The sequence below is a fragment of the Heptranchias perlo genome, unplaced genomic scaffold, assembly GCF_035084215.1.
Source record: "Heptranchias perlo isolate sHepPer1 unplaced genomic scaffold, sHepPer1.hap1 HAP1_SCAFFOLD_1216, whole genome shotgun sequence".
Classification (NCBI taxonomy): domain Eukaryota; kingdom Metazoa; phylum Chordata; class Chondrichthyes; order Hexanchiformes; family Hexanchidae; genus Heptranchias; species Heptranchias perlo.
Genome location: NW_027138447.1, coordinates 13,476 through 35,000, shown reverse-complemented (window position 1 = coordinate 35,000; position 21,525 = coordinate 13,476). Strand labels below are relative to the sequence as shown.

General features: G+C 44.4%; 1 protein-coding gene across 1 annotated transcript in view; it reads left to right on the top strand.

Annotated features, from left to right (window-relative positions):
• Window positions 1-3,311: 3,311 nt before the first annotated feature.
• The window catches only part of LOC137308131 (receptor-type tyrosine-protein phosphatase kappa-like), a gene marked incomplete at its 3' end in the record, with an annotated part of 28,055 nt that continues 9,841 nt past the window's right edge, over window positions 3,312-21,525 (top strand). Inside the window, exons 1-3 of the mRNA XM_067977030.1 lie at window positions 3,312-3,329; window positions 5,935-6,022; window positions 7,592-7,662. Coding sequence (XP_067833131.1) covers window positions 3,312-3,329; window positions 5,935-6,022; window positions 7,592-7,662 — 177 coding nt within the window. The remainder of the gene's footprint in view (window positions 3,330-5,934; window positions 6,023-7,591; window positions 7,663-21,525) is intronic.

Genomic DNA, 21,525 nt, shown 5'->3' with positions numbered 1-21,525 from the left:
CCGGCGAGGCTGGTGAGGCTGTTCGCCCTCCGAGGAGGTCATGACTGCAGCTACGGCGGCCCCCATCCGCAAGATGTACATCTGAGGGGGTCCGCAAGGTAGGTAAATGTGTCTGGACCCCGGGGTAAGTGTGCAAGTTGGTGAATTTTATTTTTAGGAGGAGGGTGGTGGAGGCCAAACTTTGTCCCAAGTGACAGAGTGGCCTCCTGCAATGAGTGAGGGTCTCCCCACCGCACCCGTCAAATGGACCTTTACAGCTGCTACAGGCTGACAGCTGCAACACGTCTATTTCAACTGGGAGTGTTTCCCCCAGTACGGGAAACAGTCTCAGTTAATTTCAAAATCTCACCCCTCCTAAAATATCTGGTCAATCAGGTCTGTAAACGACCTGAAGTACTGGTTAATTACTTTAAGTGGCACCCCGCTGGCTTTGATTGCCGGCGGGAGTTCTACCTGCGGGGGCTGCGCGCATGTCAGCGCGTCAGTGGGGAACCCGGAAGTGGGCGGGTTGGAGCCGGGCTCCGAACCCACCCCGGGAATCCCCGATTATCGGAGCTCCCCCCCGCCACGAACCTGCCGGCTCGGGGGTCTGAAAATCGAGCCCATAGAGTGTACGATAATTATCACTACTTAAACATCGAGTGTACGATAATTATCACTACTTAAACATCGAGTGTACGATAATTATCACTACTTAAACATCGAGTGTACGATAATTATCACTACTTAAACATCGAGTGTACGATAATTATCACTACTTAAACATCGAGTGTACGATAATTATCACTACTTAAACCCGAGTGTATGATAATTATCACTACTTAAACATCGAGTGTACGATAATTATCACTACTTAAACATCGAGTGTACGATAATTATCACTACTTAAACCCGAGTGTACGATAATTATCACTACTTAAACATTGAGTGTACAATAATTATCACTACTTAAACATCGAGTGTACGATAATTATCACTACTTAAACCCGAGTGTACGATAATTATCACTACTTAAACCCGAGTGTACGATAATTATCACTACTTAAACATCGAGTGTACGATAATTATCACTACTTAAACCCGAGTGTACGATAATTATCACTACTTAAACATCGAGTGTACGATAATTATCACTACTTAAACATCGAGTGTACGATAATTATTATACGAACATACGAATCAAGAGCAGGAGAAGGCCATTCGGCCCCTCGAGCCTGCTGTGCCATTTGATAAGATCATGGCTGATCTGATTGTGACCTCAACCCTACTTTCCCGTCTACCGACTATAACCTTTGACTCCTTTGTTAATCAGGAATCCATCTAACTCAGCCTTAAAAATATTCAATGACCCTGCCTCCACCGCTCTCTGGGGAAGGGAGTTCCACAGACTCACGGCCCTCAGAGAGAAAAAATTCTCCTCAGCTCCGTCTTAAATTGGAGACACCTTATTTTGAAACTGTGGCCCCTAGTTCTAGTCTCTCCCACAATTGGAAACATTTCCTCTACATCTACCCCATCAAACCCATGCATTATCTTGAAGACCTCTATCAGGTGACCCCTCAGCCTTCTCTTTTCTAGAGAAAAGAGCCCCAGCCTGTTCAGCCTTTCCTGATAAGTATATCCTCACCATTCTGGTATCATGCTTGTGAATCTTTTTTGCACCTTCTCCAATGTCTCCATCATTTTGAGAATATGGACACCAGAACTGTGCACAATACTCCAAGTGTGGTCTAACCAAGGTTCTGTACAAGTTTAACATAACTTCCCTGCTTTTCAATTCTATCCCTCCAGAAATGACCCCAGTGCTCGATTTGCCTTTTTTATGGTCTTATTAATCTGCGTCGCTACTTTTAGTGATGTGTATCTGTACCCCTAGATCCCTTTGCACCTTCTCTCCCGTTTTAGACTATTATCCAAGCAGTATGTGGCCTCCTTATTCTTCCTATCAAAATGTACCACCTCACACTTATCATTTGCCAATTACATGCTCATTCTGCAAGTTTATTAATGTCCTCTTGCGTTTTGACATATTCTTCCTTTGTATTAACCACATCCCTCAATTTGGTATCGTCTGCAAATTTTGAAATTATACTTCTGATTCCCAAATCCAAATCGTTAATGTAAATTGTGAACAACAGTGGTCCCATCACCAATCACTTGGAACTCCACTTTCCACCTTTCGTCAGACTGAGCAGCTACCCTGAACCGCTACTCTCTCGTTTCTGTTTTGTAGCCAACTTGCTATCCATTCTGCTACCTGTCCCCTGACTCCACCTGCTCTGACCTTAGTCATGAGTCTACAATGCGGTACCGTATCGAAGGCCTTTTGAAAATCCAAATACATTACATCTACTGCATTACCCTTGTCTACTCTTTCTGTCGTTTCTTCAAAGAATTCTATAAGATTGGTCGAGCATGACTTTCCCTCTTGAAATCCGTGCTGACTATTCTTTATTATATTTTCGGTTTCTAGATATTTTTCTATTACATCTTTGAGTAAAGATTCCATTATCTTTCCTACCGCCGACGTTCAGCTAATTGGTCTATAGTCCCCGGGACTTGTTCGATCTCCCTTTTTAAATATATGAATTTCATTCGCTGTCTGCCAGTTCTCTGGCACTATTGCCTTTTCTGATGAATTTTTATATATATGTAATAGTGCCTCTGCTATCTCCTCCCGAACAGCTTTTAATCATAGAATCATAGAATCATAAAAGTTACAAAATGGAAACAGGCCCTTCGGCCCAACATGTCCATGTCGCCCAGTTTATACCACTAAGCTAGTCCCAATTGCCTGCACTTGGCCCATATCCCTCTATACCCATCTTACCCATGTAACTGTCCAAATGCTTTTTAAAAGACAAAATTGTACCCGCCTCTACTACTGCCTCTGGCAGCTCGTTCCAGACACTCACCACCCTTTGAGTGAAAAAATTGCCCCTCTGGACCCTTTTGTATCTCTCCCCTCTCACCTTAAATCTATGTCCCCTCATTATAGACTCCCCTACCTTTGGGAAAAGATTTTGACTATCCACCTTATCTATGCCCCTCATTATTTTATAGACTTCTATAAGATCACCCCTAAACCTCCAACTCTCCAGGGAAAAAAGTCCCAGTCTGTCTAACCTCTCCCTATAAGTCAAACCATCAAGTCCCGGTAGCTTCCTAGTAAATCTTTTCTGCACTCTTTCTAGTTTAATAATATCCTTTCTATAATAGGGTGACCAGAACTGTACACAGTATTTGACTGTCCCTTCTCAGCTCGGTAGAAAGACTGAAGCTGGCAGGGGTTTAATCTAATTACAGTTTCCATGGTAACAGGGAGCCACGTAAGCAGCGAGGTGCCAAGGCTCAAGGCCCACAGATTAGTGCAGGAGAAGCATCGAGGAGAATAGTTTGTAATTAGTGTATTCAACAGTTTGTACTGAGTAGCTGCCATTTACCTGGTCAATGTTAAATAAATCTTAAATTCTTACAGGGCTCATCAGGGTAGATGCAGGGAGCATGTTTCCTCTGGCTGGGGAGTCTAGAACCAGGGGTCACAGTCTCACAGCTCCAGAACTAGCTGCGCCTCTAGCCAAGCTGTTCCACTACAGCTACAACACTGGCATCCACTCGACAATGTGGAAAATTGCCCAGGTATGTCCTGTCCACAAAAAGCAGGACAAATCCAATCCGGCCAATTACCGCCCCATCAGTCTACTCTCAATCATCAGCAAAGTGATGGAAGGTGTCGTCGACAGTGCTATCAAGCGGCACTTACTCACCAATAACCTGCTCACCGATGCTCAGTTTGGGTTCCGCCAGGACCACTCGGCTCCAGACCTCATTACAGCCTTGGTCCAAACATGAACAAAAGAGCTGAATTCCAGAGGTGAGGTGAGAGTGACTGCCCTTGACATCAAGGCAGCATTTGACCGAGTGTGGCACCAAGGAGCCCAAGTAAAATTGAAGTCAATGGGAATCGGGGGGAAAACTCTCCAGTGGCTGGAGTCATACCTAGCACAAAGGAAGATGGTAGTGGTTGTTGGAGGCCAATCATCTCAGCCCCAGGACATTGCTGCAGGAGTTCCTCAGGGCAGCGTCCTAGGCCCAACCATCTTCAGCTGCTTCATCAATGACCTTCCCTCCATCATAAGGTCAGAAATGGGGATGTTCGCTGATGACTGCACAGTGTTCAGTTCCATTCGCAACCCCTCAAATAATGAAGCAGTCCGAGCCCGCATGCAGCAAGACCTGGACAACATCCAGGCTTGGGCTCATAAGTGGCAAGTAACATTCGTGCCAGACAAGTGCCAGGCAATGACCATCTCCAACAAGAGAGAGTCTAACCACCTCCCCTTGACATTCAACGGCATTACCATCGCCGAATCCCCCACCATCAACATCCTGGGGGTCACCATTGACCAGAAACTTAACTGGACCAGCCATATAAATACTGTGGCTACAAGAGCAGGTCAGAGGCTGGGTATTCTGCGGCGAGTGACTCACCTCCTGACTCCCCAAAGCCTTTCCACCATCTACAAGGCACAAGTCAGGAGTGTGATGGAATACTCTCCACTTACCTGGACGAGTGCAGCTCCAACAACACTCAAGAAGCTCGAAACCATCCAGGACAAAGCAGCCCGCTTGATTGGCACCCCATCCACCACCCTAAACATTCACTCCCTTCACCACCGGCGCACCATGGCTGCAGTGTGTACCATCCACAGGATGCACTGCAGCAACTCGCCAAGGCTTCTTCGACAGCACCTCCCAAACCCGCGACCTCTACCATCTAGAAGGACAAGAGCAGCAGGTACATGGGAACAACACCACCTGCACGTTCCCCTCCAAGTCACACACCATCCCGACTTGGAAATATATCGCCGTTCCTTCATTGTCGCTGGGTCAAAATCCTGGAACTCCCTTCCTAACAGCATTGTGGGAGAACCTTCACCACACGGACTGCAGCGGTTCAAGAAGGCGGCTCACCACCACCTTCTCAAGGGCAATTAGGGATGGGCAATAAATGCCGGCCTCGCCAGCGACGCCCACATCCCATGAACAAATAAAAAAAAGAATAAGGGGTTGGCCATTTAGGACAGAGATGAGGAAAAATTTCTTCACTCTGAGGTTGGTGAATCTTTGGAATTCTCTACCCCAGAGGGCTGTGGAGGCTCAGTCATTGAGTACATTCAAAACAGAGATCGATAGATTTCTAGATATTAAAGGCATCAAGGGATATGGCGATGGTGCAGGAAAATGGGGTTGAGGTAGAAGATCAGCCATGATCTTATTGAATGGCGGAGCAGGCTCGAGGGGCAGGATGGCCTACTCCTGCTCCTATTTCTTATGTTCTTAAATGTATCTGTTGGTTTATAACCTGAGCTCTGGTCTGATAGATTGACTCTTCAGTCCAAGTACTGAAAGCGAGGAGGATCATGACACCGCTTAAGGAGAGAGACAAGGTTCTCTGTTTATCTGCTGGCTCTTGCTGCGTTTCCCCCCATATTGGGCAGATGAAGGTGCACTCCAGTTCATAGGGGACATAAGGTCACTTTTGGGGTGGCCACTGAGGCTCAACCGAAGAGAAAGATTATTGTAAAATCCAAATACACAACAACACAAAGAGAGCAAGGCAAGGACACGACACTGGGTCACAGTGGAGGGTAAAACCCTGGAATTATTTACAAACCAATTGGATATTATTGGATGGCAAATGGTTGGATGCTCCTGGAAATGGATGGGCCATGTTGCCTTGTGATTAGATACTGTCTGATCTTTGCTGTTGCCCCTTCACTCAACTGACTAAAACTCTTGTCAGCACTGATACGTGAACATGTGCTGTGGGAATTCCCAGATTCCAGATGGGATATCCCACTCGTTCCTTGCTCACTGTGTAACCCATCCCAGGACTGCTCCTCATTAAACTCCTGCACCTTCTGATTACAGAGTCTGTCATCACATCCAATTTATTCCTGCATCATCGCACAAGAGCTGCAAAACAAAACGAAGAATCGTTACCTCAATATCTTACCGTGTAAGTGAAATGTGTCCCCCCCTGTGCGTGTGTGTCATAGAAACATAGAAAATAGGAGCAGGAGTAGGCCATTCGGCCCTTCGAGCCTGCTCCACCATTCAATATGATCATGGCTGATCCTCTATCTCAATACCATATTCCCGCTCTCTCCCCATACCCCTTGATGCCTTTTGTGTCTAGAAATCTATCTAGCTCCTTCTTAAATATATTCAGTGACTTGGCCTCCACAGCCTTCTGTGGTAGATCATTCCACAGGTTCACCACCCTCTGGGTGAAGAAACTTCTCCTCATCTCAGTCCTAAATGTCCTACCCCGTATCCTGAGACTGTGACCCCTCGTTCTGGACCCCCCAGCCAGGGGAAACATCCTCCCTGCATCCAGTCTGTCGAGCCCTGTCAGAATTTTATATATTTCAATGAGATCCCCTCTCATTCTTCTAAACTCGAGTGAATACAAGCCGAGTCGACCCAATCTCTCCTCATACGACAGTCCTGCCATCCCAGGAATCAGTCTGGTGAACCTTTGCTGCACTCCCTCTATGGCAAGTATATCCTTTCTTAGGTAAGGAGACCAAAACTGCACACAATACTCCAGGTGTGGTCTCACCAAGGCCCTGTATAACTGCAGTAAGACATCTTTGATCCTGTACTCAAATCCTCTTGCAATGAAGGCCAACATACCATTTGCCTTCCTAACTGCTTGCTGCACCTGCATGTTTACTTTCAGTGACTGGTGTACAAGGACACCCAGGTCCCTTTGTACATCAACATTTCCCAATCTATCACCATTTAAATAATACTCTGCCTTTCTGTTTTTCCTTCCGAAGTGGATAATTTCACATTTATCCACATTATGCTGCATCTGCCATGTATTTGCCCACTCACTCAACTTGTCTAAATCGCCTTGAAGCCTCTTTGCATCCTCCTCACAACTCACAATCCCACCTAGTTTTGTGTCGTCAGCAAACTTGGAAATATTACATTAAATCATTGATATATATTGTGAATAGCTGGGGCCCAAGCACTGATCCCTGCGGTACCCCACTAGTCACTGCCTGCCACCCGGAAAAAGACCCGTTTATTCCTACTCTCTGTTTCCTGTCTGTTAACCAATTCTCAATCCATGCCAGTATATTCCCCCCAATCCCATGTGGTTTAATTTTGCACACTAACCTCTTGTGTGGGACCTTATCAAAGGCCTTCTGAAAATCCAAATAAACCACATCCACTGGTTCTCCCTTATCTATTCTACCAGTTACATCCTCAAAAAACTCCAGTAGGTTTGTCAAACATGATTTCCCTTTCATTAAATCCATGTTGACTTTGTCTAATCCTGTCGATATTTTCTAAGTGTCCTGATATCACATTCTTTATAATAGACTCTAGTCCCTGTGTGTGTGTGTGTTCCTGTGTCCCCCTGTCTGTGTGTGTCCCCCTGTCTGTGTGTGTTCCTGTCCCTGTGTGTGTGTGTGTGTGTGTCTCCCTGTGTGTGAGGTTACACAGTGATGATTTTGATGGGCTGAATGGCCTTTCCTTGTCCTTGACGGTTTGTTTTTCTGCCTTTGATCAGACGATCACTCCCGGGTCGTTCTCAGGAGCAAAGGTCCAGCCGATGGATTCATCAACGCCAGTTACATTGATGTAAGTATCGGATGGTTGATGTTTAAACCGGGGTCAGACCAAGGGTCAGACTGGGGATCAGACCAAGGGTCAGACCAGAGGGTCAGTCCGGGGATCAGGCCAGAGGGTCAGTCCGGGGGTCAGACCAGAGGGTCAGACCAGAGGGTCAGTCCGGGGGTCAGACCAGAGGGTCAGACCAGAGGGTCAGTCCGGGGGTCAGACCAGAGGGTCAGACCAGAGGGTCAGTCCGGGGATCAGGCCAGAGGGTCAGACCAGAGGATCAGTCCGGGGATCAGACCAAGGGTCAGACCAGAGGGTCAGTCCGGGGGTCAGACCAGAGGATCAGTCCGGGGATCAGACCAAGGGTCAGACCAGAGGGTCAGTCCGGGGGTCAGACCAGAGGATCAGACCAGAGGGTCAGACCAGAGGGTCAGTCCGGGGGTCAGACCAGAGGTCAGACTGGGGATCAGACCAGAGGGTCAGATCAGAGGGTCAGATCAGAGGGTCAGACCAGAGGGTCAGTCCGGGGATCAGACCAAGGGTCAGACCAGAGGATCAGTCCGGGGATCAGACCAGAGGGTCAGACCAGAGGGTCAGTCCGGGGGTCAGACCAGAGGTCAGACTGGGGATCAGACCAGAGGGTCAGACCAGAGGGTCAGTCCGGGGATCAGACCAGAGGGTCAGACCAGAGGGTCAGACCGGGGATCAGACCAGAGGGTCAGACCAGAGGGTCAGACCAGAGGGTCAGACCAGAGGGTCAGACCAGAGGGTCAGACCAGAGGGTCAGACCAGAGGGTCAGACCGGGGATCAGACCAAGGGTCAGACCAGAGGATCAGTCCGGGGGTCAGACCAGAGGATCAGTCCGGGGGTCAGACCAGAGGGTCAGACCAGAGGATCAGTCCGGGGGTCAGACCAGAGGATCAGACCAGAGGGTCAGACCAGAGGGTCAGACCAGAGGGTCAGACCAGAGGGTCAGTCCAGGGGTCAGACCAGAGGGTCAGACCAGAGGATCAGACCAGAGGGTCAGACCAGAGGATCAGACCAGAGGGTCAACCAGAGGGTCAGACCAGAGGGTCAGTCCGGGGGTCAGACCAGAGGATCAGACCAGAGGGTCAGACCAGAGGGTCAGACCAGAGGGTCAGACCAGAGGGTCAGTCCAGGGGTCAGACCAGAGGGTCAGACCAGAGGGTCAGACCAGAGGGTCAGACCAGAGGGTCAGACCAGAGGGTCAGACCAGAGGGTCAGTCCAGGGGTCAGACCAGAGTATCAGACCAGAGGGTCAGACCAGAGGATCAGTCCGGGGGTCAGACCAGAGGGTCAGACCAGAGGGTCAGTCCGGGGGTCAGACCAGAGGATCAGACCAGAGGGTCAGACCAGAGGATCAGTCCGGGGGTCAGACCAGAGGGTCAGACCAGAGGGTCAGTCCGGGGGTCAGACCAGAGGTCAGACTGGGGATCAGACCAGAGGGTCAGACCAGAGGGTCAGTCCGGGGGTCAGACCAGAGGATCAGACCAGAGGGTCAGACCAGAGGATCAGTCCGGGGGTCAGACCAGAGGTCAGACTGGGGATCAGACCAGAGGGTCAGACCAGAGGTCAGACTGGGGCTGAAGGAGGGTAGGGAGAGCATACACAGAAATACATACATTACAACACAGAAACAGGCCATTCGGCCCCACCACTCCCTGTCTGTGTTTACCCTCCCTGTCCCCATATCCCTTCAACCTCTGTTCCTTCACCCACCCCTCCAATCTGACCCTGAATGTTGCCGCAGTTTCTGCCTCAATCACTAACCCAGGGAGTGAATCCCACGGACTCCTAACTCTCTGTGAAGAAGTTTCTCCTGCCCTCTGTTCGAAATCTCTTACATTTAATCCTGTATCGATGGCTTGTCAGCAAAATTGAAGCCCATGGAATAAAGGGGGCAGTGACAGCGTGGATACAGAATTGGCTAAGTGACAGGAAACAGAGAGTAGTGGTGAACGGTTGTTTTTCGGACTGGAGGGAGGTGTACAGTGGTGTTCCCCAGGGGTCGGTGCTGGGACCACTGCTTTTCTTGATATATATTAATGACTTGGACTTGGGTGTACAGGGCACAATTTCAAAATCTGCAGATCACACAAAACTTGGAAGTGTAGTAAACAGTGAGGAGGATAGTGATAGACTTCCAGAGGATATAGACAGGCTGGTGGAATGGGCGGACACGTGGCAGATGAAATTTAACACAGAAAAATGCGAGGATTTCATTTCCACATCGTTCACCTGAGGAAGGAGGTAGCCTCCGAAAGCTTGTGAATTTAAAATAAAATTGCTGGACTATAACTTGGTGTTGTAAAATTGTTTACACAAGTCAGGAGTGTGATGGAATACTCTCCACTTGCCTGGATGAGAGCAGCTCCAACAACACTCAAGAAGCTCGACACCATCCAGGACAAAGCAGCCCACTTGATTGGCACCCCATCCACCACCCTAAACATTCACTCCCTTCACCACCAGCGCACAGTGGCTGCAGTGTGTACCATCCACAGGATGCACTGCAGCAACTCGCCAAGGCTTCTTCGACAGCACCTCCCAAACCCGCGACCTCTACCACCCAGAAGGACAAGAGCAGCAGGCGCATGGGAACAACACCACCTGCACGTTCCCCTCCAAGTCACACACCATCCCGACTTGGAAATATATCGCCGTTCCTTCATCGTCGCTGGGTCAAAATCCTGGAACTCCCTTCCTAACAGCACTGTGGGAGAACCATCACCACACGGACTGCAGCGGTTCAAGAAGGCGGCTCACCACCACCTTCTCAAGGGAAATTAGGGATGGGCAATAAATGCCGGCCTCGCCAGCGACGCCCACATCCCATGAATGAATAAAAAAAGCAGTTAGGAAGGCAAATGGTATGTTGGCCTTCATTGCAAGAGGATTTGAGTACAGGAGCAGGGATGTCTTACTGAAGTTATACAGGGCCTTGGTGAGACCACATCTGGAGTATTGTGTGCAGTTTTGGTCTCCTTACCTAAGAAAGGATATACTTGCCATAGAGGGAGTGCAACGAAGGTTCACCAGACTGATTCGAAATCTAGAAATCCATCGATTTCTGTTTTGAATATATTCAATGACTGAGCCTCTACAGCCCTCTGGGGGAGAGAATTCCAAAGATTCACCAACCTCTGAGTGACGAAATTTCTCCTCATCTCAGTCCGAAATGGCCGACCCCTTATCCTGTGACATACAGTACTATGTGATATACAGTACTATGATATACAGTACTGTGATATACAGTACTATGATATACAGTACTATGATATACAGTACTATGTGATATACAGTACTATGATATACAGTACTATGTGACATACAGTACTATGTGACATACAGTACTGTTATACAGTACTATGATATACAGTACTATGTGACATACAGTACTGTGATATACAGTACTGTGTGATATACAGTACTATGTGATATACAGTACTATGATATATACAGTACTATGTGATATACAGTACTATGTGATATACAGTACTATGATATACAGTACTATGTGATATACAGTACTATGATATACAGTACTATGTGACATACAGTACTGTTATACAGTACTATGATATACAGTACTATGATATACAGTACTGTGACATACAGTACTATGTGATATACAGTACTATGTGACATACAGTACTATGATATACAGTACTATGTGACATACAGTACTGTTATACAGTACTATGATATACAGTACTATGATATACAGTACTATGTGATATACAGTACTATGTGATATACAGTACTATGATATACAGTACTATGTGACATACAGTACTGTTATACAGTACTATGATATACAGTACTATGATATACAGTACTATGTGATATACAGTACTGTTATACAGTACTATGATATACAGTACTATGATATACAGTACTATGATATACAGTACTATGTGACATACAGTACTGTTATACAGTACTATGATATACAGTACTATGATATACAGTACTATGTGATATACAGTACTATGTGATATACAGTACTATGTGACATACAGTACTATGATATACAGTACTATGTGACATACAGTACTGTTATACAGTACTATGATATACAGTACTATGTGATATACAGTACTATGTGATATACAGTACTATGTGATATACAGTACTATGTGATATACAGTACTATGATATACAGTACTATGTGACATACAGTACTGTTATACAGTACTATGATATACAGTACTATGATATACAGTACTATGTGACATACAGTACTGTTATACAGTACTATGATATACAGTACTATGATATACAGTACTATGAGACATACAGTACTGTTATACAGTACTGTGATATACAGTACTATGATATACAGTACTATGATATACAGTACTATGTGATATACAGTACTATGATATACAGTACTATGTGACATACAGTGCTATGTGATATACAGTACTATGTGATATACAGTACTATGATATACAGTACTGTGTGACATACAGTACTATGATATACAGTACTATGAAATACAGTACTGTGATATACAGTACTATGATATACAGTACTATGTGATATACAGTACTGTGATATACAGTACTATGTGATATACAGTACTATGTGATATACAGTACTATGATATACAGTACTATGTGACATACAGTACTGTTATACAGTACTATGATATACAGTACTATGATATACAGTACTATGATATACAGTACTATGTGATATACAGTACTATGTGATATACAGTACTATGATATACAGTACTGTGATATACAGTACTATGATATACAGTACTATGTGATATACAGTACTATGATATACAGTACTGTGATATACAGTACTATGATATACAGTACTATGTGACATACAGTACTGTGATATACAGTACTGTGTGATATACAGTACTATGATATACAGTACTATGATATACAGTACTGTGTGATATACAGTACTGTGTGATATACAGTACTGTGTGATATACAGTACTATGTGATATACAGTACTATGATATACAGTACTATGTGACATACAGTACTGTTATACAGTACTATGATATACAGTACTATGATATACAGTACTGTGACATACAGTACTATGTGATATACAGTACTATGTGACATACAGTACTATGATATACAGTACTATGTGACATACAGTACTGTTATACAGTACTATGATATACAGTACTATGATATACAGTACTATGTGATATACAGTACTATGTGATATACAGTACTATGATATACAGTACTATGACATACAGTACTGTTATACAGTACTATGATATACAGTACTATGTGATATACAGTACTGTTATACAGTACTATGATATACAGTACTATGATATACAGTACTATGATATACAGTACTATGTGACATACAGTACTGTTATACAGTACTATGATATACAGTACTATGATATACAGTACTATGTGATATACAGTACTATGTGATATACAGTACTCTGTGATATACAGTACTATGTGACATACAGTACTATGATATACAGTACTATGTGACATACAGTACTGTTATACAGTACTATGATATACAGTACTATGATATACAGTACTATGTGATATACAGTACTATGTGATATACAGTACTATGATATACAGTACTATGTGACATACAGTACTGTTATACAGTACTATGATATACAGTACTATGATATACAGTACTATGATATACAGTACTATGATATACAGTACTATGATATACAGTACTATGTGACATACAGTACTGTTATACAGTACTATGATATACAGTACTATGATATACAGTACTATGTGATATACAGTACTATGTGATATACAGTACTATGATATACAGTACTATGTGACATACAGTGCTATGTGATATACAGTACTATGATATACAGTACTGTGTGACATACAGTACTATGATATACAGTACTATGAAATACAGTACTGTGATATACAGTACTATGTGATATACAGTACTGTGATATACAGTACTGTGATATACAGTACTATGTGATATACAGTACTATGATATACAGTACTATGTGACATACAGTACTGTTATACAGTACTATGATATACAGTACTATGATATACAGTACTATGTGACATACAGTACTGTTATACAGTACTATGATATACAGTACTATGATATACAGTACTATGTGATATACAGTACTATGTGATATACAGTACTATGATATACAGTACTGTGATATACAGTACTATGTGATATACAGTACTGTGATATACAGTACTATGATATACAGTACTATGTGATATACAGTACTATGATATACAGTACTGTGATATACAGTACTATGTGATATACAGTACTGTGATATACAGTACTATGATATACAGTACTGTGTGACATACAGTACTATGATATACAGTACTATGAAATACAGTACTATGTGATATACAGTACTGTGATATACAGTACTATGTGATATACAGTACTATGATATAGAGTACTATGTGACATACAGTACTGTTATACAGTACTATGATATACAGTACTATTATATACAGTACTATGTGACATACAGTACTATGATATACAGTACTATGTGACATACAGTACTGTTATACAGTACTATGATATACAGTACTATGATATACAGTACTATGTGATATACAGTACTGTGATATACAGTACTGTGATATACAGTACTCTGTGATATACAGTACTATGTGATATACAGTACTGTGATATACAGTACTATGTGATATACAGTACTATGTGATATACAGTACTGTCATATACAGTACTGTCATATACAGTACTATGTGATATACAGTACTATGATATACAGTACTGTGATATACAGTACTGTGATATACAGTACTATGTGATATACAGTACTATGATATACAGTACTATGTGACATACAGTACTGTTATACAGTACTATGATATACAGTACTATGATATACAGTACTATGATATACAGTACTATGTGATATACAGTACTATGTGATATACAGTACTATGATATACAGTACTGTGATATACAGTACTATGATATACAGTACTATGTGACATACAGTACTGTGATATACAGTACTATGTGATATACAGTACTATGATATACAGTACTATGATATACAGTACTATGATATACAGTACTGTGTGATATACAGTACTATGTGATATACAGTACTATGATATACAGTACTATGTGATATACAGTACTATGATATACAGTACTATGTGACATACAGTACTGTTATACAGTACTATGATATACAGTACTATGATATACAGTACTGTGACATACAGTACTATGTGATATACAGTACTATGTGACATACAGTACTATGATATACAGTACTATGTGACATACAGTACTGTTATACAGTACTATGATATACAGTACTATGATATACAGTACTATGTGATATACAGTACTATGTGATATACAGTACTATGATATACAGTACTATGTGACATACAGTACTGTTATACAGTACTATGATATACAGTACTATGATATACAGTACTATGTGATATACAGTACTGTTATACAGTACTATGATATACAGTACTATGATATACAGTACTATGATATACAGTACTATGTGACATACAGTACTGTTATACAGTACTATGATATACAGTACTATGATATACAGTACTATGATATACAGTACTATGTGATATACAGTACTATGTGACATACAGTACTATGATATACAGTACTATGTGACATACAGTACTGTTATACAGTACTATGATATACAGTACTATGATATACAGTACTATGTGATATACAGTACTATGTGATATACAGTACTATGATATACAGTACTATGTGACATACAGTACTGTTATACAGTACTATGATATACAGTACTATGATATACAGTACTATGATATACAGTACTATGTGATATACAGTACTGTTATACAGTACTATGATATACAGTACTATGATATACAGTACTATGTGACATACAGTACTGTTATACAGTACTATGATATACAGTACTATGATATACAGTACTATGTGATATACAGTACTATGATATACAGTACTATGTGACATACAGTGCTATGTGATATACAGTACTATGTGATATACAGTACTATGATATACAGTACTGTGTGACATACAGTACTATGATATACAGTACTATGAAATACAGTACTGTGATATACAGTACTATGTGATATACAGTACTGTGATATACAGTACTGTGATATACAGTACTATGTGATATACAGTACTATGATATACAGTACTATGTGACATACAGTACTGTTATACAGTACTATGATATACAGTACTATGATATACAGTACTATGTGACATACAGTACTGTTATACAGTACTATGATATACAGTACTATGATATACAGTACTATGTGATATACAGTACTATGTGATATACAGTACTATGATATACAGTACTGTGATATACAGTACTATGTGATATACAGTACTGTGATATACAGTACTATGATATACAGTACTATGTGATATACAGTACTATGATATACAGTACTGTGATATACAGTACTATGTGATATACAGTACTGTGATATACAGTACTATGATATACAGTACTGTGTGACATACAGTACTATGATATACAGTACTATGAAATACAGTACTATGTGATATACAGTACTGTGATATACAGTACTATGTGATATACAGTACTATGATATAGAGTACTATGTGACATACAGTACTGTTATACAGTACTATTATATACAGTACTATGTGACATACAGTACTATGATATACAGTACTATGTGACATACAGTACTGTTATACAGTACTATGATATACAGTACTATGATATACAGTACTATGTGATATACAGTACTATGTGATATACAGTACTGTGATATACAGTACTCTGTGATATACAGTACTCTGTGATATACAGTACTGTGATATACAGTACTATGTGATATACAGTACTATGTGATATACAGTACTGTCATATACAGTACTGTCATATACAGTACTATGTGATATACAGTACTATGATATACAGTACTGTGATATACAGTACTATGATATACAGTACTATGTGATATACAGTACTATGATATACAGTACTATGATATACAGTACTATGTGATATACAGTACTATGATATACAGTACTATGATATACAGTACTCTGTGATATACAGTACTCTGTGATATACAGTACTATGTGATATACAGTACTGTGATATACAGTACTATGTGATATACAGTACTATGATATACAGTACTATGTGATATACAGTACTATGATATACAGTACTATGATATACAGTACTCTGTGATATACAGTACTCTGTGATATACAGTACTGTGATATACAGTACTATGTGATATACAGTACTATGTGATATACAGTACTGTCATATACAGTACTATGTGATATACAGTACTATGATATACAGTACTGTGATATACAGTACTGTGATATACAGTACAATGATATACAGTACTATGATATACAGTACTGTGATATACAGTACTATGATATACAGTACTGTGTGATATACAGTACTATGATATACAGTACTATGATATACAGTACTGTGTGATATACAGTACTATGATATACAGTACTATGTGATATACAGTACTGTGATATACAGTACTATGATATACAGTACTGTGTGATATACAGTACTATGATATACAGTACTATGATATACAGTACTATGTGATATACAGTACTATGATATACAGTACTATGATATACAGTACTGTGATATACAGTACTATGATATACAGTACTGTGTGATATACAGTACTATGATATACAGTACTATGTGATATACAGTACTATGATATACAGTACTATGATATACAGTACTGTGTGATATACAGTACTATGATATACAGTACTATGTGATATACAGTACTGTGATATACAGTACTATGATATACAGTACTATGTGATATACAGTACTATGTGATATACAGTACTATGATATACAGTACTGTGATATACAGTACTCTGTGATATACAGTACTGTGATATACAGTACTATGATATACAGTACTGTGTGACATACAGTACTATGATATACAGTACTATGAAATACAGTACTATGTGATATACAGTACTGTGATATACAGTACTATGTGATATACAGTACTATGATATAGAGTACTATGTGACATACAGTACTGTTATACAGTACTATGATATACAGTACTATTATATACAGTACTATGTGACATACAGTACTATGATATACAGTACTATGTGACATACAGTACTGTTATACAGTACTATGATATACAGTACTATGATATACAGTACTATGTGATATACAGTACTGTGATATACAGTACTGTGATATACAGTACTATGTGATATACAGTACTATGTGATATACAGTACTGTGATATACAGTACTATGTGATATACAGTACTATGTGATATACAGTACTGTGATATACAGTACTGTGATATACAGTACTATGTGATATACAGTACTGTCATATACAGTACTGTCATATACAGTACTATGTGATATACAGTACTGTGATATACAGTACTGTGATATACAGTACTATGATATACAGTACTGTGATATACAGTACTATGTGATATACAGTACTATGTGATATACAGTACTATGATATACAGTACTGTGTGATATACAGTACTATGATATACAGTACTGTGATATACAGTACTATGTGATATACAGTACTATGTGATATACAGTACTATGTGATATACAGTACTGTGATATACAGTACTATGATATACAGTACTGTGATATACAGTACTGTGATATACAGTACTATGTGATATACAGTACTGTGTGATATACAGTACTATGATATACAGTACTATGATATACAGTACTGTGATATACAGTACTATGTGACATACTGTGATGATGTGACTGCTTCAGTCTCCTTCTCAGCCCCTTCTGTACTAATGTGCAGAATATCAGAGCTCCCTGCTACTTGTGCAAGGTTTATGTGACACATCCTGTTTATCAAACCTTATCCTGTCTTATCTCTGAAATACGACAGCCTGTCATTTAAAAATAGAACTTCAGTGGGTTCAGAGAATCCCACAATGTCAGATACATTGACTGATCTCGAGTCAACCTGTGGAGTGGGTGTGAGGGGCAGGGAGTGCGAGTGAGGGGCAGGGAGTGCGAGTGAGGGGCAGGGAGTGCGAGTGAGGGGCAGGGAGTGCGAGTGAGGGGCAGGGAGTGTGAGTGCGGGGCAGGGAGTGCGAGTGAGGGGCAGGGAGTGCGAGTGAGGGGCAGGGAGTGCGAGTGAGGGGGAGCGAGGGGCAGGGAGTGGAAGGGAGGGGCAGGGAGGGGCAGGGAGTGCGAGTGAGGGGCAGGGAGTGCGAGTGAGGGGGAGCGAGGGGCAGGGAGTGGGTGTGAGGGGCAGCGAGTGTGAGTGAGGGGCAGGGAGTGGGTGTGAGGGGCAGCGAGTGTGAGTGAGGGGCAGGGAGTGCGAGTGAGGGGCAGGGAGTGCGAGTGAGGGGCAGGGAGTGCGAGTGAGGGGCAGGGAGTGCGAGTGAGGGGCAGCGAGTGCGAGTGAGGGGCAGGGAGGGGGAGCGAGGGGCAGGGAGGGGGAGAGAGGGGCAGGGAGTGCGAGTGAGGGGCAGGGAGTGGAAGGGAGGGGGAGTGAGGGGCAGGGAGTGGAAGGGAGGGGGAGTGAGGGGCAGGGAGTGCGAGTGAGGGGCAGGGAGTGCGAGTGAGGGGCAGGGAGTGCGAGTGAGGGGGAGTGAGGGGCAGTGAGGGGTAGGGAGTGTGAGTGAGGGGCAGTGAGGGGCAGGGAGTGTGAGTGAGGGGCAGGGAGTGTGAGTGAGGGGCAGGGAGGGGGAGTGAGGGGCAGGGAGGGGGAGTGAGGGGCAGGGAGGGGGAGTGTGGGGCAGAGAGGGGGTGTGAGGGGCAGGGAGTGTGAGTGAGGGGCAGGGAGTGTGAGTGAGGGGCAGGGAGGGGGAGTGAGGGGCAGGGAGGGGGAGTGAGGGGCAGGGAGGGGGAGTGTGGGGCAGGGAGGGGGTGTGAGGGGCAGGGAGGGGGAGTGTGGGGCAGGGAGGGGGTGTGAGGGGCAGGGAGGGGGAGTGAGGGGCAGGGAGGGGGAGTGAGGGGCGGTTCCGATCCTGTACTGCAGGAGCAGAGATCTCAACACACAGCTCCTCCCAGTGCCTGAAGGGATAGATGTCCCACCCGGTCTGGGACTGAGCCCCAGGAAAGGCCCAGGCTCTATCCCCGGCCTGTGGTGGGTGGGCGAATCCCCCGGTCTGGGACTGAGCCCCAGGAAAGGCCCAGGCTCTATCCCCGGCCTGTGGTGGGTGGGCGAATCCCCCGGTCTGGGACTGAGCCCCAGGAAAGGCCCAGGCTCTATCCCCGGCCTGTGGTGGGTGGGCGAATCCCCCGGTCTGGGACTGAGCCCCAGGAAAGGCCCAGGCTCTATCCCCGGCCTGTGGTGGGTGGGCGAATCCCCCGGTCTGGGACTGAGCCCCAGGAAAGGCCCAGGCTCTATCCCCGGCCTGTGGTGGGTGGGCGAATCCCCCGGTCTGGGACTGAGCCCCAGGAAAGGCCCAGGCTCTATCCCCGGCCTGTGGTGGGTGGGCGAATCCCCCGGTCTGGGACTGAGCCCCAGGAAAGGCCCAGGCTCTATCCCCGGCCTGTGGTGGGTGGGCGAATCCCCCGGTCTGGGACTGAGCCCCAGGAAAGGCCCAGGCTCTATCCCCGGCCTGTGGTGGGTGGGCGAATCCCCCGGTCTGGGACTGAGCCCCAGGAAAGGCCCAGGCTCTATCCCCGGCCTGTGGTGGGTGGGCGAATCCCCCGGTCTGGGACTGAGCCCCAGGAAAGGCCCAGGCTCTATCCCCGGCCTGTGGTGGGTGGGCGAATCCCCCGGTCTGGGACTGAGCCCCAGGAAAGGCCCAGGCTCTATCCCCGGCCTGTGGTGGGTGGGCGAATCCCCCGGTCTGGGACTGAGCCCCAGGAAAGGCCCAGGCTCTATCCCCGGCCTGTGGTGGGTGGGCGAATCCCCCGGTCTGGGACTGAGCCCCAGGAAAGGCCCAGGCTCTATCCCCGGCCTGTGGTGGGTGGGCGAATCCCCCGGTCTGGGACTGAGCCCCAGGAAAGGCCCAGGCTCTATCCCCGGCCTGTGGTGGGTGGGCGAATCCCCCGGTCTGGGACTGAGCCCCAGGAAAGGCCCAGGCTCTATCCCCGGCCTGTGGTGGGTGGGCGAATCCCCCGGTCTGGGACTGAGCCCCAGGAAAGGCCCAGGCTCTATCCCCGGCCTGTGGTGGGTGGGCGAATCCCCCGGTCTGGGACTGAGCCCCAGGAAAGGCCCAGGCTCTATCCCCGGCCTGTGGTGGGTGGGCGAATCCCCCGGTCTGGGACTGAGCCGCACTCACAGCATTGAGTTGCCAACTTTGGTTCGAGGCATTCCTGGAGGTTTGATCACACGGCATCAAAAATGTTATTGCATTTACCTCATAAAGATCGGGCCCCTGTCGTTGAATATTTTTGTTTGTAGTTTCGTGGCAGCAGCTGTTGTGTGAGAATTTCCCAGAACCAGGAGGAGAGGGGGAACCGAGGGGGGAAAACCAAGGGGGGGAAAACCGAGGGCGGGGAGAGGGGGGGAGACCGGGGGGAGGGGGAGGGGGGGGAAACCGGGGGGGGGGAGGGAGAGGAGGAACTGGGGGAGGGGGAGTGATTCACAGGGGCAGAAACCAGTGACCCCAGGATTAGGGAGAGGGGATATCAGCCAGGGTTCCTGCTCCTGATCATAGAAACATAGAAAATAGGAGCAGGAGTAGGCCATTTGGCCCTTCGAGCCTGCTCCGCCATTCAATATGATCATGGCTGATCCTCTATCTCAATACCATATTCCCGCTCTCTCCCCATACCCCTTGATGCCTTTTGTGTCTAGAAATCTATCCAG